General features: G+C 37.1%; 1 protein-coding gene across 2 annotated transcripts in view; it reads right to left on the bottom strand.

The window, feature by feature from the left end:
- Positions 1-1,681: 1,681 nt before the first annotated feature.
- map3k14a (mitogen-activated protein kinase kinase kinase 14a) overlaps positions 1,682-24,361 on the bottom strand; it is a 32,908-nt gene continuing 10,228 nt past the window's right edge. For both annotated transcript variants that reach the window (XM_007229937.4, XM_007229938.4), the window contains exons 2-16: positions 18,142-18,398; positions 17,882-17,921; positions 17,576-17,774; positions 16,996-17,436; positions 13,569-13,703; positions 13,351-13,480; positions 12,353-12,481; positions 9,485-9,583; positions 9,243-9,400; positions 7,232-7,382; positions 6,748-7,125; positions 5,335-5,444; positions 4,648-4,786; positions 3,763-3,863; positions 1,682-3,661 (exon numbers count right to left, since the gene is read on the bottom strand). In XM_007229937.4, coding sequence (XP_007229999.2) covers positions 3,443-3,661; positions 3,763-3,863; positions 4,648-4,786; positions 5,335-5,444; positions 6,748-7,125; positions 7,232-7,382; positions 9,243-9,400; positions 9,485-9,583; positions 12,353-12,481; positions 13,351-13,480; positions 13,569-13,703; positions 16,996-17,436; positions 17,576-17,774; positions 17,882-17,921; positions 18,142-18,388 — 2,676 coding nt within the window. In that variant the 5' untranslated portion in view covers positions 18,389-18,398 and the 3' untranslated portion in view covers positions 1,682-3,442. The remainder of the gene's footprint in view (positions 3,662-3,762; positions 3,864-4,647; positions 4,787-5,334; positions 5,445-6,747; positions 7,126-7,231; positions 7,383-9,242; positions 9,401-9,484; positions 9,584-12,352; positions 12,482-13,350; positions 13,481-13,568; positions 13,704-16,995; positions 17,437-17,575; positions 17,775-17,881; positions 17,922-18,141; positions 18,399-24,361) is intronic.

Raw genomic sequence — 24,361 nt, 5'->3', positions numbered from 1 at the left:
GGATGGGACAATTTATTTATTATTGTGACCAGCGGATTCTGGCTAAAAGTAACTCCAGCAGAAATAAATTAATAATATGCATTTAATCCGCATTCAAATGAATCACAGGAGGCTGCACACACACACACACACACACACACACATCCCTCACGTAAAGGCAGCCGTTCTTTGGCTTCCATCTTGCCTGTTTATAATTAGAACTGTGGTGTTTTTACCCATCATGCTACACCTGCTGGCAAAAGTTTGATAGTATTATTTCTACAAAAAATATATATATAAATAGTTCAATATATCTACGATCTAATCACTGTTTGGATTTCTGAAACACAAGGTATTCTAAATATTATGCTGCTTTCTGGTTTATGTTACAACTTTGCTCTTTTTAAAGTAGGGATATGCCATTTTTTGCAATAATATTTATTACTGATAAGCAATTATTATGATATAGTAAGTCATTATTATGGGATACTAAGTCGTTGAGATACTGTTATAATTGAGATACTAAGATACTTAGTTATAATTACGAGTTACTGTCATAATTATGGGAAACTAAATCATTGAGATTTTTTATTGAGATAAGACTAAGTTAACATTACCAGGCTGGAGTGACTCAAATCTGATTTTTCGGTCAATGTGGCTCAGATCTGATTTTTTCATGGCTGTGTAAACGTGCCAAATACGTTTTTTTTTTTTAATCAGATCTGAGCCACTTCCATATGTGGTCCTAAATCAGGTACGTATCCGATCCATAGACATGCAACATAAATGTGAGCAGTCAGAATTCATGTGTCTTTTTGCACTGCAAAAAATCCATTGGCAAAAACTAGACAAAATATATGCAAATTAAGACAAATATATGTATATTAAGCAAAAATCTGCCAATGGGGTAAGCAACATTTTCTTAGTAAGATTTCTTACAAAAAGCAATGGCAAAGTCTCAAAATGAGTGAAGTAACACCTAAATCAAGCAAAAAAGTCACAAGAATCAGAATAACTTGATTGCTGCTTGATTGTGCTTATTTTGAGTTCAAATGACTTAAAATAAGGTACAAATTCTAAGTAAGAATGATGAAGATAATTATCCCTAAAATAAGCAAAATAGTCAAACACTTACACAATGCTTAGTAAGACAAAAAGAAAATAGAAAAGAAAAGAAAATAAGATTTATTGCCTTAAATTTAGAAAATTTCACTTGCTAAGATTTTTTTTTTGCAGTGTGCTTTTACGCATGAGCTATGTGCTTCTCTCTCGTGAGCTATAGCATCTCATTATCTGATTATTATGATTTAGTATCTCACAATTATAAATCATGTCTCATTATTATGAGGGGAAATTGGCTTATATAGGTTTGAGCATCCAGAGCTTCCAGAATGAATCACATCTGTACAAATCCGACCACCTGCAATTTGGTTTGAATGTGTTTTACAAAAATCATTACGTGTGTTTTTTGTTTTAGATATTCATTATTGATCTGTAATCAATCTAGATACAATCTTTATTTGTCATTTGGATTTGGGCTGGCAGTCTGAACATAGCCATTGTTTTAACAACATCCCTTAATTAATAGAACATTAACTGTCCTGAGACGCATGCCATTTCTCTTATACACAGATTTATGAGTTGCTGAGTTACATTTCTGAACAATCGGCTTCAGCAAAAAAATGAATCACACAGCTGGGAATTGGTATGAAATCACAGCTTTTATTCTCACAGTCATGCTCATGGTGGCTGTAGGAGGGGGTAGCAGTAATTAGCAGTGGTTAAGAAAAGAGTAGCACACTACAGTAGAAATGACTATATATGGCTCTATGCTGCAGCAAGAAATGGTGTATAATTACTGTGATTGACTGATGGGTGTGTGATTAGGAGTTAACTTAAGCTGAGTCATAAGGATGGTTTTAAAACATGTAAATCTGTAAACAACATTCAAACCTTATTAGCACACAGTGTAAACTTTCTTATAATACACAACAATTTTATGGAATGTTTGAAAAACTTGAAATATGTGTAAAAAGTCACATTTTTACATGTAAGTGTACAATTTGGTGAATCAACCAGAAACAGGAGAACAGGACAGCATTAAACAGGGACTGGATTCACAAAAACCTCCCTAAGAAAATGCAAATACAATGGCTCTTAAGATAATATATACACTTCATAGGAATGTATGCAGAAATGCAATTTGTAATTATTTTCTTAAGATTTTCTTGAGACCCTTTGTATCGTTTTCAGATATAGAAGTTTATAAGGTATAATTGTATTGCTGCATTTTACATCTTATCTTAAATAATGTGCAATAACATTTTGAATGGTTTAATATTCAGGTAAATCTGTGCAAAATGGATGAAAACCCGAAATCATATTACACATTCAAAACATTTAGTAACCAAGAGCTAAAAATGAATTGCATTTATAATATAGAACTATAAAGAGTTCATATTATACTGAACCGCATAAAGTGTTAACAAACATATATTTAATTCTGATTAGTCAAACCACTTCAGGAGGTGGTCTGAGACGCATCTGAACCGCATGTTACTGCAGTGTAAACACATCCATCTCTCCAAAATATATTTAACAACCATTTAATTTCTCCCAGTATAACCAAAACGCCAGAAATAATTGTGGTGCAGTGAGTGAATTTGTATGAATTTGTATTGCCCCACAGCAATTTCACATTATTTCAGTCTGACTAAACAGAGATGCATGTGCTGAAAATCTTGAAAATAATCCACATATTAGTCAGTAATGTGATCAGGTGCCAACTAGGTCTAAAATTAGTGTGAAACTATTGTAAGATTTGTTTTTGTTTTTTAATTATAATTATTAATATAAATTATTTATAAGGATCTGAATTGTTCTCTGACTTTTTTGAGATTAAAAAATACCTTTTTTTCTTAAGTATTAAGTTAAATAATAAGCAATAAGAATTAATTTCTTAAGAAAAATATGTTTTTTTTTACTACTGTTAATAGCAGTTGAAGAAGTATATTTTACAGTACATGCCTCTATTTTGTTTTGACTTTTTTTTTCCTCATCCCTTGTCTCCGCCCTTGTCTAGCCCCACCTAGTTATTAGTGTCTCCGTCCGTGTCTCGTTTGAAGAATCTAAATTAGTTCTTGGACCTTTTTTGAGATTAAAATAATCATTTATCTTATAATTTTTCTTTAAAAGTTAATTAATAAGTTGAAATTTATTTCTTAAGATGCATTTGTGAATCCGGTCCCAGGTCTATTTTTTATATTTGAGATATTTACCAACATTAGAGCAAGTGTGATTTAGGCATGCATTAGACAAACAGATGTTATCAGTGGTATAAACCCTGTATACACTTTTTTAATCTATATAAAGACATATTTATTTTTTATATAAGAGACAGAGCTTTAGTGCGTAAAGTGGGAATAGAAGAAGTGCAGGCTTTACAGAGTCAATCAATCAGAAATCAATCTTTGCTCTCCAGCACTCCATCGCGTACTCTCCAGCTCCATGGTGTTTTGCAGCAGGGGGGGTGTCTGCAGCTTGGAGCTCGTCTGCAGCAGGGGGCGTGGCTACAGTCTGGGGCGGGGACGCAGCGCAGGAAAAGGCCCGTTTCCTGCACTTCCTTATCATGAGGCACCAGAGAACCGTCCTCACCCTGCAGACTGAACACATTCTCGGAGATCTATTAGAGATAAAGACACACACGCACACACAGATCAGCACACGCATTATATCACACAACACTGGAAAACATGTGGAAGAGCCCTGGCACTCTTTACATACCTGATCACTGATTCCTACAGCAATGTGGCCCACTTTCACCCGGGGTGTTTCACGGATACGGAAGCAGCGTCCGTTAAAATCCCTGATGCAAACATCAACTCCTGTAAATAGAGAAAAAACACCTTAGCATGAAATATTCCTCATTGATGCTTAGGGAACTATTAGAACTATTATTATTTGTATTTTATCAGTGCTTTTAATCATTGTATGTCCTTCTGTTATGCTTTTGTGTTTCGGCTGGGCTTTGAACAGTGTAGTAGTAGTCAATAATAATTATTGTGTTTATTATTAATAACAGTAGTAGCATAAGTATATTAATGCCAAATTTCTTGGTCTGTCTTCGTCATTTGTCTGCTGTTTTTTTCCAGCTCATATCTCTGTTTTGTTTCTGCCTAGGCATTAGTGTTCCAGCCTGTGTCTCATTTGTAGCTCAGCCCTTTCGTTATTATCCCCAGGTGTCCCTTGTCCGTTTCAGTTTATAACCAAGGGCCCTATTTTAGCGACCTATAGCGCACCAGAGTGATTTAGGGGCGTGTCCATGTTGTGAAGGTATGCCAGCAGCTCATTTAGGAGAAGAGCAATGTTATTTTATTCTTTATTCTGTTTATTGTTTGTCACATAAGTTTCAGTTTCAAATCATGGAAACAGCACGTCAACCTACTCTTTATATTTGACAATATTTGATTAACTTTACAGGTCCTTACTCACCTTAAGTTTATTTAACTGATTTTTTTTTTTTTTTTTTTTAAGATTTTATTCCAATAGACGCCTAGCAGTACCACTGCTGTCCACTGGATGGCCACAGCCCACAGGTTAAATAGTACAGGCCTAGCCTAAACACTAAATGTTAAAATATGACCCCTCATCAGAGTGTTGGCCACTTACCCTCAAAGCAGCGGGGCGGAGGCTGATGGGCTGGAACAAGCCAGTCCATGCTGAAGCTCTGGCCGTCCGATTGGCTGTTGTAGGAGAACACACCTGAGCTGAGGTCATCGCCAGGGCCGACGGACCAGCGTCCCGAATCCTGAAAGGAAGGAGGAGGAAATGATTAGTGAGAGAGTAACTAGAGTATCCGTATGCAAAATCGCCAACCTAAAAACAACAACCAGCCGAGAGCCGAGAACTGAACGTTTGAGGAAGTGCAGTCATTTGATGGTCAGTGGGAATGCAGAACTACGAGTTGTTGTTTAGTGTGAACAGCAGAATGTAAAACACAATATGAGGAAGTTTAAGTTTCACAGTAAAAACCAGTATCGTGAACTTTCGAAAATTAAGCTACTACACAATATTTTAACCTTTAACTTTTCCACTACAGGAAACGATGATTTATACTGAAAGGCATCATGCATCATGTGAAATGAACCCTCCTACTGCTTTCTGGCAGCAGCTGGGAAAACAACAAAACATGCAGAATAACTTGAACTTCCAGTGAACAATCGCCTTACTGTCATTTGTCACCTATTCTGAGTAACTGATCCTTAAATGCGGCTGGGAGATGTGTATCAGCTTCTCACACTGCACAGTAGTAGCTCAGTGTGCTGCTAACAGGAGGAGTATACAGTGTGTGTTTACCTTCTTTTCCCATGGCTCTCTGGCAGAGGGGCAGTCACTGCCCAGGCAGGACAGGAGCTGTTCCTGTAGTTCAGCGGAGTGAGGCTGAGACAGGCTACTTAGGAAGAAATCTACAGAAGAAAAAACAAGAGCAGTATATCAGTCTCTTCCATGGTCTCAGGTGTATAAAATCAAGCACCTAGACATGCAGACTGTGGCACTATCAGGAGCTCAGTGAATTCCAGCGTGGTACCATGATAGAATGCCTGTTCCTGTGCAACAAGTCCAGTCACGAAATTTCCTCACTACTAAGTATTCCTCAGCCAATTGTCACTAATTTATAACAAAGTGGAAGCGACTGGGAACAAAAGCAATGCTTTGTCATGCTTGGTCAATGTAAAATGACAGATCAGGGTAAGCGAATGCTGAGGAGCATAGTGCACAGAGGTCTCCAACTTTCTACAGCAAAGTCAATCGCTACAGACCAGATTAGCCCAAAAACAGTGATTTATCCTGTTTTTGTCCTCAAAAGTCAAAAGTCATTGGAATACTGATAAAGGACAATACTAATCCTAACAAACTGTTATTCATCTCAAACAAATGTACTTTTGTGGTTCCTGAAGCTGTATGAGGTGTGCAGAAATGTAGTATGCAATGAAGTCTAGTACAGGACCATGCCTGTGCTGGATGCAGTGCTACCTGCGGGCCAGAAGATCGCCAGCATCCATTATATTGACAGTTTTCTGGATGTTATTAAAATACTTTAACTAAACGTTTTTAACATTTTGATAATGTCGCTGCAACACCACTTGTGTCCATATTTTTACCTTTATTTCTGCGAATGTTCCTTTACATAATGTTAGTAGCGAAGCTATTCATCTAGCTCGGAACATTATGTGAAAATAAATCTTACAGTAGCGATGTAATGCAAACCATTATTAGGTCACACATTTTCAGAAAGTTCCTGGAACATTATTTATGGAAAATTACAGACTAACATTCTTGGAACTCTTTCAAAACATCTGTTCTCGGTTCTCTGTTAGCTGGATGAGTGTGAAGAACGTTTGAAACGGCTAAGGACCCTTTACTTAATTAATTTGAATGTCCTATACACTCTTATATCTTGCAAACATGGTTCTTTAAGAAACCAAACATTGTAACAAATGTATTTTACATGCCATCTCTAAAAGAACCATTAATTAAGTATCAAAACTTATGAAGTCAAATAACCTTTTGAATGCAGAAGTGGTTATTTTATTTTCCTGGTTAAACATGAAACCATGCCTGTTTTTAATGCAGTGCCACGTGAGGATGACGATGTATATGTAAATTATGTAAATTATTACTTAAAGAAAAAAGGGTTCTGCCCTTTTCATGAGATAAAGAACCAACCCTTCTTTATAGTACTATATAGTAATTAATATAAATACCAACCCCTCTCAAGTTTGCGTAGCTGGAGCTCCTGCTCGGTGAGTTCACTGGGTTCTGGGTTTGGAGGGTGGATATAGAGCGTTGAAGCTTGAGGAGGACATCTCTTATTTCTTCTATTTATTCTATCCTCTTGTTCTTCATCACCGTCATCTTCCTCCTCCTCTGGCTCCTCCTCTTCACTGACCACCTCCTCTGGTTCGTCGTCACTGGTGCTCGTGTTCTCCAGCCCTTCCCTCACTCCAGCCCCCTCTCTCCGCTTTTGCTCTGAGCCCATCCACTGCTGCACAGAGCTACGGGAGAGAGGGGCGGCATCACGCCTCTCTGGCTTCTCTATTGGTTTCTGATAGGCTCCTCCCTTCGCAGGGCTACGAAGACCTCCCACTGTAGCAACATGCACAACAAGTCAACATTCAGTAAAGAAAATAAACGGACAACAATGCAGACTTGACAATGTGTGTGCATGGTACAGAGAGTTTTGTATTCTCACATTGTTTAAGTGCTTTGGCTGTTAGCAGTCTGAGATCCTTGGCCGAAGATCTTTGGCTCGGGTCTTTCTGCAGTCCTCGTTTAATGGCGTCAGCAGTATATGAGCTGCAGTCAGCCGGGATCTCCCTTAGGGGTGGCGGCTCTTCGGCTATCTGCAGTAACACACAAGAGAAAGCATTGAGATGAATAATTCTCTGACCAAAAAATCTGCTTTACAAATTCCAGTTCAAATAGTGTAAGACAAGCACCCGACATTACCAAAAACACCAAAGCCTCACAAAGGACAATACTAATCCTAACAAACTGTTTCTTCATCTCAAACAGATGTCTTTTTGTGGTTTTGAGGTTCTGAAGCTGTATGAGGTATGCAGCAAGCCACGATGCACTGGTGTCTAGTACAGAACCATGCCAGTGTTGAATGCAGTGCTCCCTGAGGGCTCGAAGATCACCAGCATCTTTTCTGGTTGTTCTTAGAATGCTTTTATTAAACGTTTTTAAACATTCTGATAATGTTGCTGCAAAGTCACTTGTGAGTGTTTTTATCTTTAATTTTGTTTCTTTTAACATTTACATAATGTTAGTAGTAGGGGTGGGCAATATGGCTCTAAAATAATATCACGATATTTCATGGTATTTTCACAATAACGATACTTTTGGCGATATGACAAAACACTGCATTTGAAAAATTATTTAGAATTGTATTATTGCATGCAATATGATATGGATAACTAATAATTTTATCAGATTTTTAACAGAAGTTAATGATCCAGAATGTCATGGTACTAATAATGCACTGCAAATATCTCCATATATCCAGGATTAAAGTAAAATTAAATAAATAATACTAGACAGATATCATCTGTCTCTATTAGATATATAATGGGAAATTAGAACAGTGTGAATTTTTGATTTGCTAAAAACAGCAAAAAAAAAGTAGTACTGTGATGTGTTTTTTTGGCGATATTATTACATACGATACGATATGGCACACCCCTAGTTAGTAGTAAAACTATTAATGTTGTGATGCAAACCTTTATTAGGTTGCATGTTTTCAGAACATTACTGGAACATTATTTCTGTAACATTACAGACAAACATTCCCGGAACTCTTTCAAAACATTACCTAAATGTTCATATCCTGTTTTCTGTTAGCTGGTTAAGTGTAAAGAACTTTTGAAGGGGCTAAGGAATCTTCAATTGATGAACATAAATGTCCTACACAATCATATCTCGCAAACATGGTTCATGGTTCACATGGTTAATCTTGTGATAAAAATGGATCTATTATGCCATCACGTAAAAAAAGAACCATTAATCGAGTATTGAAAATTGAGAAGTCGAATAACCTTTGAAAGCAGAAGTGGTTCTTTTCCTTTCCTGGGTAAACATGAAACCATTCCTGTTTTTAATGCAGAGCAGCGTCAACAGCATCCACTATATTGACCATTGTTCTTGTCACACATATACACAGGAATTTCTCTAGATTTTCACCATCATATCTTTTGACTTTATTATGGATTCTGTTTTTTATTTATAATCATTTACATTTTACACAGCCTTTTTTTTTTACATTACTTTACTGAAGCATGATTATTGTCTGTAGTTTTACTGTAGTAAATTAGATTTATAGGCAAAACAAAGTCCCTACTGCAGCTTCTTCAAGCTACTGCACTGTGACTTTGGTGACGTAGACAGAACAACACTTACGACAACTATGCAACACTGTGCGTAAGCAACACTGGGTAAATGTGGTTGTCTTGTCTTAACCCACATCATATATTTGTTTAAAATCTTATATCACATTTTATTATTGCAGTCTCCCAGAGGTCCACATACTTCTTTCTTTTGCTTTCAGTGACAGTTCCAGATCTATCAGCTTGTCCAAAAATGCATGTGCATGTGGGGAGCCCAGTTCCAAAAAAAGGGAGAGCTAACAATGCAGAAGAAGGAGAACATCTTCTGCATCTTCTATGCATGTGCTAAAGTACCAAAATGTGTCCAGTCAACCCTACCTTCAGACAAAGAGGGTGGGAGTAGTATCGGATCCAGGGCTGGCAGCCATTGAGCATGTGCAGAAGCATGCAGCAGCTGCTCCACACGTCCGCCTTGGCGCAGCGCTGGTCTCCGCGTGCCACTTCAGGAGCCATGTGTGTCTCTGTACCCTTCAGACCTGCATGCACACACACATTGTATTAATTTTTCACTTTCCAATGAGATTTACATTCAAAGGGTCTACTAATATCAGTGTGTTTACCTTTGTAAGGACTGAATCCATGATGGTCTAATCGCTCTGACTCTCCAAAGTCACAAAGGAACGCATCTTTCCCATCTTCAGACAGCAACACATTATCAACTGCAAACACAAGAAAACACACACACATGCAGATTAACTCAAAAAGGTCACAACATGGTGCCAACTGAAGAACTGAAACCAAATTTAATGAACTGAAAGATGTTTGTGTACATCCATGACATTTTTGATCTGGTTTTTGTCACCTCTTAACAATGAATCACATGTGAAAACCTGTCAGTATGGCTCTCACACCTTTATTTATCCATTATTAAATGCTTTAGTCTTAAGAAATAATAGATTATGTTCTATTAATTGCAATTAATAGCTATCATAATTATTCTGACTAATACAATTTCCTAGTATTAATAAATTGTCCTAACTGACATTTGCCAGTCTTACATTCATTCTTTTACTTACAATGAATTATTCTTTATTAAAGGCTTTAGTCTTAAGAAGAATGAGTGTGATTAATCACTATTAATCACGATTAATCACAGAAAACGGTTGATTTATAAGCGGCTGACGACACTACTATTAACATTTGCCAATCTTACATTCATTATTTTATTTATCCTTTGGTAATGGCTTTAGTCTAAGAAGAATGAGTGAGATTCATTTACAATGAATGTGATTAATACAATTTCCTTTATAAGTAACTGACGATGGTACTATAAATATAATGGCAACTTGCCACTCTTATATTAATTGTTTGATTGACATTTAATTATCAATTATTAAAGGCTTTAGTCTTAAGAAGAATGAGTGATTAATCAGTATTAATCACGATTAATCATTAAATTGTTAAAAAAAAAAAACTATTCCAATTTCCAATGTTTTTTTTTTTTTTTTTATTTAATGACTAACACCACTAGTTTTAACCCTAGCAACTCAAATACATTTTTTATGTTCCTGTTTAACTAACACAGGTTCCAGAGGTAAAAGTTCATAAAGTTCCTCCAAGGCCATTAGCAAAGCTCAAAAAGTCACACAGTGTTTTGTGGTGTGACTGACCCACAAAGGACGTGTACGAACAGGCAGGTTAAAGATATTTGCCGGATTATTCTAATGAAGCCAACTGCCAGGCAGACTGGCTCTTCCCAGAAAGCTGATTAACTGTTTGGGCAGCAGTGTGTTCCAGGAAGGGTGCAGAGACAAGAAGGGTGAGAAACGTCCTTTCGGTTTCCACATCGTGACCAGAGCTACAATTTGAATCTGATGGCCCACACAAACAGCCCAGACTCATCATTATCTCTTCTCCTCAAACCAAACACCAGGGGGCAGTGTGGAGGACAGACGCAGCAGAATCTACTGTCTCGTCTCTTCCTGAAACACTGTCATAGTTCTAAATGTTTCCCTTGAAATTATACGTTCATTCTACAGAAACCTGCTTTTGTTTCTTTTAGGACAATGACCTCTCGACAACAATGACCTCTCGACTTCTCCACATTCGTTTTCTTCTGACCGTCAATGTCTTTCTTTTTCCCTTCCACTCCCCCTCCCCCCTGTTGCTCTGTGTTTCATGAGTCACTCTGGGAAATTCCCAACCCTGGCCTCACTCAGTCACTCACTCTTTCTCTCTCTCTCACACACACACACACACACACACACACACCTCCTTCACCACAGGTGCTGCATTCTCTGAGCCTCACCCTATTCCTCTGAAGAGCCATAAAACCAAAAAGCAAGCCACAGAATAAAACAGCTGCTGAAGCTGAAGAGCAAGTGACTGTTTGCTCTAATAACATCCACTACTTTACTCACCACAACACTTCAGTTCACAATTTCATTGTAGTAATAACAATTCATAATTTATTGCAAGATTAATTGACCCAAACAGACTTTATATCATATTTTAAAATAATATTTTTATTGATGCTGACAGCACTAACACAAAATTCATATGGTAATTTCCTTCACATAATTCATGCATTTAACAGAGCCTGGTGATGTATTAGCGATTTTATTATTTATTAGCGTTTTTTTAATTATTATTATTGCTATACTGTTAAGTTCAGAAAGTAATAAAATATTTATTTATGCTAAAATATCTATTACATTTCTGAACCTAAGTCTTATTAACTCTGAACTCAAACACGCACAGCTTATTCTGTCTGATGCTACAATGGCTTGCAAAGTATTAATTCCCCCTAAATGTTTTAACCACAAACTTAAATGTATTTTTTGAGCTTTTAAGTGTTAGATTAACACAAAGTAGCAGATAATTGTGAGTGGAATGAAAATTATACATTTTCATTTTTAAAATTTTTAATCAAATAAAAATCAGAAAAGTGCAACAGTATTCACCCCTACTATATCAATACTTAATGCAGCCACCTTTCACTGTAATTACACCTGCAATTGCAATTGAGGCATGTCTGTACCAGCTTTCCAAATCTAGAGACTGAGATTTTTGCTCCATTCTTCTTTGCAAAATAGCTTAAGCTCAGCCAGGTTGGATAGAGAGCATCTCTTGAAGAGCAATAAGATTTCTGTGATTTAGCTCAATGAGATTTATGAATACTTTTACTTATTTGAGTTTAAGCTTAAAAAGGTAATTGTGACAGTTTAAACCAGCAGGAGCTATACAATGTCATTAAATATTACTGTTTCAAAGTTTCATACTATGTCAGTTGTGACTGGTCACACCTCTTCAGAATGAACCGTTTATAAACTGACAGCTACTTGGTTTCAAAGTGAACGCAGTCCATCTCACAACAACACTTTTCACTTACTCAGATGTTCCAAAACTGTTCTATTACCAAACATGGCCTCTGCCAGTGTCATTTTAAACTCTTTGAACCTGGAAAATGCTACTTTTCTGTAGCCTACCTTTGATGTCCAGGTGCAGGATGCGCCTCTTATGCAGATGTTCCAGCGCCCCCAACACTTGGTGCAGGTAGTGCAGGGAGAGATCCTCAGGCAGACGGCCCCTCTCCTTTAGCAACTGCCCCAGACAGCCTGAGGGATAAGAGTGGAATTACAGAATAAACTGAATAAACTGAGGTCCACTTAAACGGAACCGACAGGGATTTGACAGGGATTTGTACTGGTTGTAAGAGTCTGTTTTATACAAAATAGAGACAGCAATGATCTAATATGGTGTGTCACAGGTCGCTGATAACATATCACTGACATTTTACAGAGATTCTTTCAGAGTCACGTGATGCCAACCATTAAATAGTTGGATAATTAGCTAAGTATCATGCTAAATTGAGAAATTGTATATTTTAAAGTCTAGTTTGGCATACATTTGCTATCATGTTCATATAACTGGTTATGTTCATAAAACTGGTTATTTATTTCCTCCTGTACAGTATTCATAAATAAATATATAGAATTAGTCTCTTAGGGGTAATTCCCTCTGTTTAATGTACTATACCACTTATCCCTGCTGTCTGTTCTCGTACTATGTTGATTGTCTGTCACCACTTGTTGTGTAATGTTTCTATTTGTTTTCACAAATGATGACTGTAAGCGTCTTTGGGTTTTAGAAAAGCGCTATATAAAAATAAAGTATTATTAATTAACATCTTGAAATAATATCTGGATAATATATTTTGGGATATGGGAACAGTGGGAACAGTCTGAGGTGTCATATTGCTAGCTGTGGTTGATCATCTGTATTGGTAAACAAAAGGGTTTCTGACCACGTTCAAATATGGTACAGTTGAAGTTACTTGACTTTAATTCAATCACAATGCCTCCTGAGTGTGTTTGCAGATGATCCACATTTTATTGCAGAGTGTAAACAATAAAAGAAGAAGCATATCGTGCCTTCTCTAACATGTATTAATGCACAATGTGTGTGTTTGTGTGTATTTTCTCACCAGGTTTACGATCCATAAAAAGAATCACAGATGCACCTTCTCGCACAAATCCAAAGAGTTCCACCACATGAGGAGCTTTGAGGGCACTCCACGAGCCCACCTCCTCAGAACTGAATCCCTTTAATGGCACCTGACAAACACAAAGAGGCAACGGTAAGATAATCACTCACACACACACACACACACACACTGTACAGAACACAAACATTCACAGTTACCTTTTTGGCAGCGCAGATGAAGCCACTGGATTTGTCCCTGATGCTGTACACGTCTCCATATGAGCCTTGCTTTATCAAACCATAAACTTCATAATCCGTCCCCTCCCGATATTCATAGTTTTTGGGATTGAGTTTCTACAAAAACACACAGAGAGAAAGAGAGAGGAATGAACGAGAAGGTAAAAAACACACGCTTACTGTTAGCTTTAACCCATCGAAACCCACTGTTTTAATTTTATAACATAACATAATATTTAGTAAATGCCAATTAGTAAATATTAGTAATATTAGTACTGCTTATAATTCAGTATACACTGTTTAGTAAATGTTATTTATTCAGCGGTCACTAATTATTCAGAATACATTACTTAGCAGTTACTTACAATCAACTATTCAGCAACTGCTTATTATTTACAAGCTATAATAAATAAGTGTGTATTATTCACTAGCTAATCTAAATTATTTCAGAACTGCTAATTCTTTAGTATAAATTATTTAGCAACTGATAATTATGGTTACTGCTAATTAGCCAAAAATAGTTTATTCAGAAACAGCTATTTATTCAGTATGAATTATTCAGTAACTGATTAATATTCAGTAGCTAATAAACATTATTTTGTAACTAGTAAATAATCAGTAGCTTATAAAAAATATTCAGTAACTACTAAATATATAGTAGCAACTATGAATTATTCAGTAAATACTAAATGATAATGATTCAGTAACTACTAAATATTCGGTAGCAACTATAAATTATTGAGTAAATAATAAACATTCAGTAGGTAAATTTTTTCAAACTTATTTATTATCTACTAAAGTTTTAGTAGCTACTATAAATTATTCTGTAACTACTAAATATTCAGTAGCTAATCAAAATTATTTAGTAACTACTAAAGTTTCAGCAGCTACTATAAATTATTCAGTAACTACTAAATATTCAGTAGCTTATCAAAAATATTCAGTAACTACTAAAGTTTCCAAAATATTTATAACTACTAAATATTTAGTAGCTAATGCAAAATGTTTCAGAAACTGCCAATTATTCGGATATGAATCATTCACTAACTGCTAATTATTTAGTATGTATGGATTATTTGGTAACTTATAATTATTCAGTAACTAACTGTTCAGTAGCTAATAAATTAATTTAGTAACTGTTATTTTTCAATAGCTACCATAAATAATTAAGTAACTGCTAATTATTCAGTAGCTACTATAATTTATTCAGTTACTGCCAATTACTCTTAATTACAATTACAATTAATTTAGTTATTCAGTAACTGCTCATTATTCAGTAGCTATTGTTTATTTAGCAACAGTTTTTTTGCCATGTTTCTGTTCAGGAGCAGGATGCGTCTTTTACGCAGGTGCTCCGGGGCCCCCATCACTTGGTGCAGGTAGTGAATGGAAGAGATAGACTACAGCTTGTAAAAGCAACAGTAAAAGCGGTGCATCAAACAGTTCAATAAAAGCATCCCTCAAAAGTGTGTTTCACTGCGACTGCACGCTGATAAAACCACAGCTCATGTCAGTGCTGAAAGTAGAGGCTATATGTTTGGTTTACACTTGCAGAGAGTGAACACACAGTTCTACGAATGTTCGTGTGTGTGGTCTGTGTGCGAGCGTGTGTGAGTGAGTGAATGCATGTGTGTATGTTTGTGTGTGAGAGGAAACTCCCGTAAGCAGAAGTAGGCTACTGAGGTAAACATGAAACTTCTAAGCACTGAAAAACAGGAAATCAGAAGCCACAAAGACAACTTGTAGCTGCTGAAAACATGCATGTGTGGTGCCTGTATTAACTCAAGATGTTTTTATAGATGTATGTTTCACTCTCTCTCTGTTTTACTGTGACTACTGTACGTTGACTCATTCCTTCATGGCGTGAAACAGGTAGCCAAAGCGCGAGCGTGTCGGATTGTTCGGCTGTGCAGTCATGTATGTAGTCATATCAGCTTGTGACTCTCACAACAATGAGAGCTGATGCGATTGATGTGTTTCACTAGTTGACCATTCCTCTTTCGGTATGATGTAGAGAATGCGCTGCGTTAAACGCATGTAATGTTGTATGTTTTCAGCAGAGTGTGAAAAATGTACAAAGCAATTCTTTAACCCTATTTAAACCTGTAAGGACTCTACACTGAACATGTTATATTCGTTTTATAGTAAGCACTAGGGGTGAGGAAAACTTTAGATTCTTGGATAAATCTCGATTTGGACGTGGATGATTCTTAATCGATTCACAAATGTCAAAAATGTATACAGACATGTACACATTTGACCTTCTAATACGCATTTAGTTTGATCTCACATTTTCCTCATAACGTCCCAAACTTGTCTGTGTGTCCCTCACTCAGTAACTCAGCACATTACAATATTCTCATTTGCAAAGCATTAAAACTGAGATACTATAATACATTAAAAAGAGCTATATTATACACTTTGCTATTAAATACTTCATTCATGCGCAGATCAAACAAAGGTCAGCCATAACATTAAAACCAGCTCCATATATACATTACACTAGTATATGGTTTCTGCTTTCTTTGTAGCTGGTTTTAATATCACCCTAACAACATTAATCCAAAATGTTTGTATTAATCATTTTATTAATTTAAATAATTAGGCTTTTTTCCAAGAAAATAAAAACAGTGTCATAAAGCCCATTAAATATCGTGAATTATTATGAATTATTAGATACTTTTCTTTGAAAGTAGCAAGTACTCATGCAACAAGGAAAAAGAAGTTCTGCATAAAAGAAAAATATGCAACAAGATGCATTGATAATCATTTAATAATCACATTGCAGGCCTCTGCATCATAATAGAATATTAGTAGTTACTAGTTACTTACTAGTAGTTACTGAAAAATCTATCACAATTGGTGGATAATATAAGCCTTTACAGCTTTTCAACCCAATCTGTACTTGTCCTATCTATAGCATTAACTCGATTACCATGGATGATCATTTTGAAATGTCATTTTGAATTCTTGTGACCTCAACCCTTAATGTTGTTTCTCCTTCTAAAGAACATCCAGCAGAACCAAAATAGTGCTGGGAAATGTGGCAATTACAAAACACTAAAACTGTTACATCAAAGTTTTGACTCATTCTTATTTAAGCACTCACAAAAATTGACCAAATAAACCACATTAGAACGCTCTACTTAAAATTGGGAAACAATAAAAGCTGCTGGCAACTTTAGGAGAATATGCTGCTGTTGATACTAGAGAGCAGCACATCATGTCCAGACTGCTAGTTATGGCAATACAGAATGCTACACCAACCAAACACTGTGACTACGGCTTTTGCTCTTTAGAGATGCTAGGCTAAAAGAAAATAGCTTTTCCCAGCATTTCTTAAATTATTTATTTATTTATAGTTCTTATGAATTATTTAACCACTAAATTAATGGGGGAAAAAAATCACCTTTTCGAAGAGAATCCCTTCGTTTGTGTCATTTTCCTCCCACCCTTCCTCCTCATCCTCCGCCTCCTCCTGCTGCTGCTGTCTCTCCTCCTCTTCTTTGACCATTTCTCTGGCGAAAGCTGGTGCGTAGCATCTTTCAGCGTTTGTGACGTAGTTTCGGAGACCCTGGACAGCCAGCTGGCACTCTGTCTCACTGACCAGAGACGAGTCAACCGAACTTTGACACTCCTGGCCATAGAGGTCACAGGACGGCTGTGTCTGGAGGGGCCTCCAGTGTGGGCAGTGTGGGGAGGAAAGGGGTGTGCTGTGAAGGTTGTGGTGAGGCTGAGCTGTCTCCTGCACAGACAGGCTCTCTGTGCTAACAGCACTGCTTCTGCTGCTGCTGCTACTGGTACTGCTGTAAGAGCTGCTGCTTTGACTGCTGTAGATACACTGTCCCACCTGAAGCAAAGAAAAGACAGGACAAAACACAGGTCAGTCATGCTGCTTTCAAACTTCTCCCTTTGTTTTCAAATTGTGTGAATTTACTTTATACTTAAAATGCTATATATATATATATATATATTAAAGCTGATCTCACCTCTCCACTGTCCTGTTCTGGCACTCCAGTCAGTCTCCTCTCTCTCACTCTCTCCCTCTCTTCATCCGGCCGCTGACCCTCCCTCTCCCCCTGCCTCCGTCGCCTCTTTCGACGCTTTTTCCGCGGCCGCCGGCGACTGGCTGACCTCTGAGTGCAAGAGAGGGAAGTGCTGACTTCACTGTAGATGTTATTTTGGAGTCTAAAGAGAAATGGAAAAGGACCGTAAGAAATATGAACACGTAGTCCACAGAGCGTGTTTACTGTATGTTTTATAGTAAATTAGATAGATGTCCATCAGGCCTTTACCTGGTGTTAGGGCAGAATTCCTGCGAGTCCTGAGATTCACCTGTAATACAAAGAGGAGGAGGATTTTTGTTAATGTTACTGGATTAACAGTCTGTCAGCATCAACACTTGGGCCCAATCCTACTTTAGTCGAGTGTTTAAAGGATGGTCCCAATTTTAAGAGGGAGGATTACACTTAAAAACAAGCGGTAGGGATATAAAAGAGAAATGTGATTAGACCTTAAACTGGGTCTTCTTTTACACCAATACTTTGGTACTCACACTCTGCCTGGGCAATAAAGGATGACTTCTCTGTCCCCAGAGACCCCGTTCCCACTTGCTTGGCTGTTCCTTGATAGATGGCCTTCAAAAGGGCTGTACCAAGAATCTGCTTATGGAGCTCGTTTTTGCCAGCGGTGCCTGCTGCATGTGGTTCTGGCATGGGGTAGTGACAACCAACTATCTTTTGCTGGTCTTTGGCATCGGAAAAGGGCATGGTGGAGTTGAAAAACCTCTGTACCGCTGCCATTTTTCAGAGACTGCAGTGGAAAAAAAACACACAAAATGGCCATAAATGAGAAATCATCACTGATGGATATATGAGATAACACGAGAAGATGGAAGAAAAAATAATAAATTTAGCTGAATAAATCATTGCTTGTCAAAGGCAGATCATGCTATTAAAAACAACAGGCATGTGTGGTCAGACTTTAACCTAAAAATGAGTAGCTAGTTCTGAACATTAGCTAGTGTGGAGGATCACCACACACACACACAACAAACAGTATTGCAACAAATAAATGGAAAACAAGTGGCAAGAAAATATTAGAGAAAAAAAACATGAATTGGTAATAATTTGATCTTGAGCACGTTAGTTGGGATGCTAACAGTTTTTTCCAGCTGGATTACTCACTGATAGTTGGTGACAGGCAGATGGCCTATATAAAGTAAGCAATGCTAACAGCAAAGCTTAGCCTTGTTAAAGCCACAATGCTAATAGGCTTCTACATTCTTGGAGCATGTTGCCAGAATAATTCCAGAAATAAGCAAACACCATACTGATACAAAGCCAGTGTATATAAGCCAATAGCAGAAAATACTGGGGGAAAAAAAGAAAAAAGTTGGTTTGATTTAAACTGCAAACCAAGGTAATGACTTTTCACACCATTTAAAATAACTTACAGCTCATTACACCACTGCCTCACTATGTTATAGCAAGTACATTATCACAAACTCATTAACACTCGCTCACATGTTTGTTGTTTTCAGAAATGTTCAGACTCTAAGGAGCCCTCTAGTACAGTAGCTGTATCATTAAACATCCAAGCCAGAGTAAATGATTCACAAAAGATATTGTTTTTAAAAGACATTCTTTTTCATACAAAAAAGGAACCGAAGAACGGACCTGACAACACATACACACACCTGTCATTCACACACACACACACACACCTTTACACCTGGCCTTCTTTAACCGCTGCCGGTCACGGTGACTTACAGGCCCCAGATAAAACCTACTTTATCTGCAGTTACAGCAAAACATCAGAAACTCTTACTTTGACTTACTTACTTAGTAAGTTAAATAATATAGAAAGAAATGAAAATGGAACATATATGAGGTTCTCACGTTGTCTCTTCACTTCCCAACATCAATCTGAACTTTACTTGGCAACATCATACAGCTTAAGGTTTTCATATGGGTCATGGGTGCTTCATCCATAGCTTACAGCACAGGTTGCAGCATTATGAAGCTAATAGTTATTGACAAAGCAGCTGTTCAGTTACTTTAGTCCTTTATCAGGGATGTCCCCAATCCAATCAGGGTGCAAACACGTAATTTTTAAAGGATCAGAATTGGGTGGAAAAGATCTGGATCACAGATTTGTCAAAAATGTAATTTTGCTTTTTTACTCCATGAGTTCATTATAGACTCTGTTGCATGCACACACTGAAAATGCCCATGCTGCGATCACACAAACGCCTCATTTTGTGAGTGTGTTCGTGGCCGCTTACGCTGTTTATCAACTCTGATTTATGGCTGATCAGTACAGAGGCTAATCCAGCATGGTACCTATGGAGCCATTTGCTACTTTCATCCACGCTTCGTTTTCCTCCAAACTGTTGACACACAACATCACTGTGCTGAAGAATCACAGGTGCTCTCAGCTACTCAGCACATTACAATACTCTAATTTAAACATAAAACTTCACTATATTATAATATAGATATTATAACAGGGTAAAAAAAGTCTAGTCTAAATCTAGTCCTAAACCACACTACACTATTATTACAGCCGCCCTCCCAAAAACAGATCTGCATAAAAAAAATATCATGATCTTAAATGATAAATCACAGAATTGTTGTCATGTGACATTTTTTGTTTGTTTATTTAACAGATGTGTATTTAAATAAAAATAAATTTTTGTGGCTATTTATTACTTGTGTATTTCGTATTTTGTGATAAAAATGATATGTTTTTATACTGTTGTTTCAATAATAATTTAAAATAAGAAATAAACTTCAGGGACAACTTGGATGTGTTCTTTCTTATTTTACTGCAATGCAGTATCGGCAGATACTTAAAATCAAAGGATTTCGATTTAGGGGCAAAAATGTCATTGAGACATCCCTAGCTTTTATATATTTACCTCAGTTGCTGAGTAGAAGTGTAACAAAATATTGTCATATATTACATTTTGCTATAGTGTATTGTATAGCAGCACTATCCAAAAGAATATTGAACAAAAACTGACACAGCTTCACACCTGGCCTTCATCAACTGCTGGCGGTCACGGTCACTTACAGACCCCGGTATTTTCTTTCAGACATGAACTGGTAATAAAACTAATTTATCTGCAGTGACAGCTGATTCGCTAATCTCCTGTGAACTTTGTACCTGTGAGGAGATAAGTGGAGTAGACAGCTCTCATTGTGTTCTGCCAAACAATGCACAAACACTTCTCTGTTCTCTTAGCATTTGCTAAGGTTTGTGGCAGATGAAACCTGATCAGCACGCTGCTCTAACGCTGGAGGATACAGTACATTGCCTCAGGGTCAGTTTGACAGTAGGGACAGAAATCTCACAGTCTTGAGCTGATGAGGAAGTTGCTGACTGTTTGAAATGGAGGCTAAAGCCAGAGAATCCTGTTTACTGTCAGGCCTTAAAGGCAGAATATGATACGGGTTGCCTGGAAAAAGATGAGTGAACAATTTATACATACTTCTAAAACGAGACATGCTTTATTGTTAAGGAAGATGTAATGTATTGGTTTGCAGTCGAGCAAAACACATATTTTAATCCCCTCAACCTGAGGCATTTCCTTTTAATGTTTAGCAGGGATGGAATGGTGAACAATTAATGCCACAAGTTGGACTTCACAGTTACAAATGAAGAAAGAACAGGAAAAAAAGTCTAATCTAGATTTGTTTTCAATTATTTAAAAAGTCATTAAAGTCATCAAAGCTGCACTTTGCTCCACCTAGTTTAATTTAGCACCCCCTTGGGGAGCTTAAACACCATGAGCCCTGTTTTAGCGATCTTCAGACATGTCATCAAAGGTGCACGGCACAGCTTGATTTATGGCATGTTAGTGTATTTTTGCCATCATAAGGACGGGAAAAGTACGCCTTGTGCGTATCAAAACATGCAAAAGGCATGTACTAATTCTCTTAATTTATCATAGGTTTGTTTTTCGCATAAGGTAAAATAAATCAATCAGCATGTTTCGTGACATTCCCTTTAAGAGCCAGGTTCGCTCTAGCAGATTTACAATACTATTCCAATTGCACAGCGTCTACGTGTGCATAACAAGCAAGAGTGTACACGTGTTGGGCAATGAATGTCTGACTGTTGACTGTTGCCAGGGTTTAAATCAGTCAGTGGCGCACCTGTGTTTTTCCCAAGATAGCAACATGGCACAAATTTACCTGAACAGATTTCTCATTTTAAATAGATCTCCGTAGATATGTTCACAAGCACCACTGCTATTTAAATGACACAGATGTGAGACATGAAAATAGACAGTTGCCTAATGCGTCTAATTTTTAATAATTCTTCTACCAATAATAACTTACTTACAATGTATTTATCATAACAATAACAATACAACAAACAGTACAGTTTCAGTATGAGTGTGTGCTATGCTGATTGGAAGAAATTATTTTGCAAATAATATTTTTTTATAATTATTAGTAATAATTAATATTAAAAACTGATGTAATGTATGTAAAAATGTGCAGGTCCACTGACTGAGTCCAGAAGAGCAGGAGTGCAAGCTCTGAACTGAAGAACTTACAGCATGTTGCATCAGAGAGCTGTCACATGACTTAGTATTAGCCTTCTCTCACTCACTCACTCGCTCACTCTCTCTCTCACTCTTTCAAGCTTGCTCTCTTTTTCTCTCTGTGTTCGCTTTATCTTTGGTTTACTCCCTCCTCCTTTCGCTCCCTTTCCACCTCTCTCGCTCTCTCTCTTTCTCTTTCTCTCTCATACTTCTAAGCTAAGAGAAAACAGGCCTCATTCTGGAGGTGACATCATGTGAGAGAGGGCCTGCCAAAAGCTGGCCGGCTTCAGAGAGCCGGATCCTCCATTTTGATCCCTCTTAGCAAGCAAGGCTGCTGGTGACATCTTCAAAATGCTTCCTGAGCTACCAAGAGCATTTGCAGCTCAACGTGCTTCAACACTGACTTTACAGTGCCACTGAATCTGAATTGTGACGCAATATATGGACAAAAGTAGTGGGATACATACACACTACACCTCTAAGAGCCCTAAGTTGTAATGGATCACAAATCACTTGGGTCTGATGATTTCATATTGAGTCATATTTTTCAGATCTTAATGTTTACAAAAAAGAAGACAAATTTAATTTTGCCTTTAATTTATTCAAACATAAGTAAGTCTGTAGTGACTGGGATATTTGTATTGGGTCTCTTTAGCTGCTTCTCTCAGTACCTGCACCATACATAGGGCATGTCTATAGCATCAAGCGCCACCTCTCCCATTTGAACCGTGGGCAGTCGCATTAATGAAGCTGTCCTGAAAATTCCAGCTGTCTATAAGACCCCAACTAAATCTATTCACGTTAGTATGGATTCGGTTCTCCCTAAACAGCTCTAACAGCAGGTGTGGTACTCTGCACGAAGATTAACAAAGCTGAGTGTTGGCTCTGACTCTTTGCACTATGCTTCTCAGCACTGTAACTTCAGATGATCTGTAATAGTTTTTTGTGGCGATCTGCATGGCTATGTGCTTGTTTTTGTATACTATTGTGGATTGAATTACAAACACCTGAATTTATGGTTTATGATTAAGTGTTGCGTCCCTCTAATTTATGTCAGTTAAATAAACAGCTTGTGGTTAGGGTTAGATATCAATGATGATTTAAACCTACTCTTTTGAAGGCAAACAGGTCTTTAGTACCTATCTTTTTACACAGTGATTACACTGTAAACACATCATTGCTAAAACTGAGCTGCTTTACTTGTTTTGTAATTATGCAACACACTCATTACCTGAAACAAAAAAAAACAAAGAAAAGCTTCCGTGGAAGGGTGTGGCTGACACGGAAACCAGGGCGAGAACACTGTGGGTGACCACATTGCAGCTTCAGCTCATCATCACAGCTCCATTTCAGCTCTGAGTGAAGGCTTAAATTCTATTAACAGACTGTATTATGTGGGAGCATAGCACTAGCCCAGCAGGCCAGACTGTACCTACATACATATCTAATGCTCTTCTTTATTACATCACAGAATACACAGTGTGCAGGGATATTTTGGTTGATTTTGTGTAGTGTTCAACCCCTGACCTCTTGATAACAGTGCTGTACTCTTCTATCTTCAGATCCAGCTGTTCTGACTACATAAAAATGTTTATAAAATTGCTATATTTATCATAATATATTGAATCCCTGTATCGTGATGCATGTTGCAACACAAGGTTCTTGCCCATACACAGCCCAAAGTTCAGCTCATACTCAGAACAGTGCTTTATTTTTGATAGTACTATTAACCAGTTAATTATTTTGATTATTAACTAGTTTAGTAACACTAAAAAGAAAACAGGGATAAATATCAGATGATATCCCAATCATATCTGTATTGCTTTAAATGTCACAGGTAAAAGTAGCAAGTAGCTTTTTCTGCATATCATCACTGTCCAATTAAAAAACAAGCAAACTTTATGGGACAGAGATAAACCATCTTAACTTTCAATAGAAGTCAGTGTAAAATTAATTTATTTCAGATCATTTTGGAGAGTGGTCCGTTAATCAAGATATGTTGGCATAGTGTATGAGATAGCTTGCATGTTGAAATTATGTAGTAAACTAAAAATAATTGATTATCATTGGACGGCGATGACATGCATCATGTGCACATGTGTATATGAAAAATATATTTTACAGATATCAGCATCAACCCAAAAGCTCACACCAGCCCAATGGGTTTAGAATCAGATATACCAGAAAGCCTTTTAAAGCAACATTATTTGACAATTAT

Source organism: Astyanax mexicanus, chromosome 19 (genome assembly GCF_023375975.1).
Source record: "Astyanax mexicanus isolate ESR-SI-001 chromosome 19, AstMex3_surface, whole genome shotgun sequence".
NCBI lineage: Eukaryota > Metazoa > Chordata > Actinopteri > Characiformes > Acestrorhamphidae > Astyanax > Astyanax mexicanus.
The sequence above is the reverse complement of the archived record's forward strand: the minus strand, read 5'-3'. Positions and strand labels throughout refer to the sequence as shown.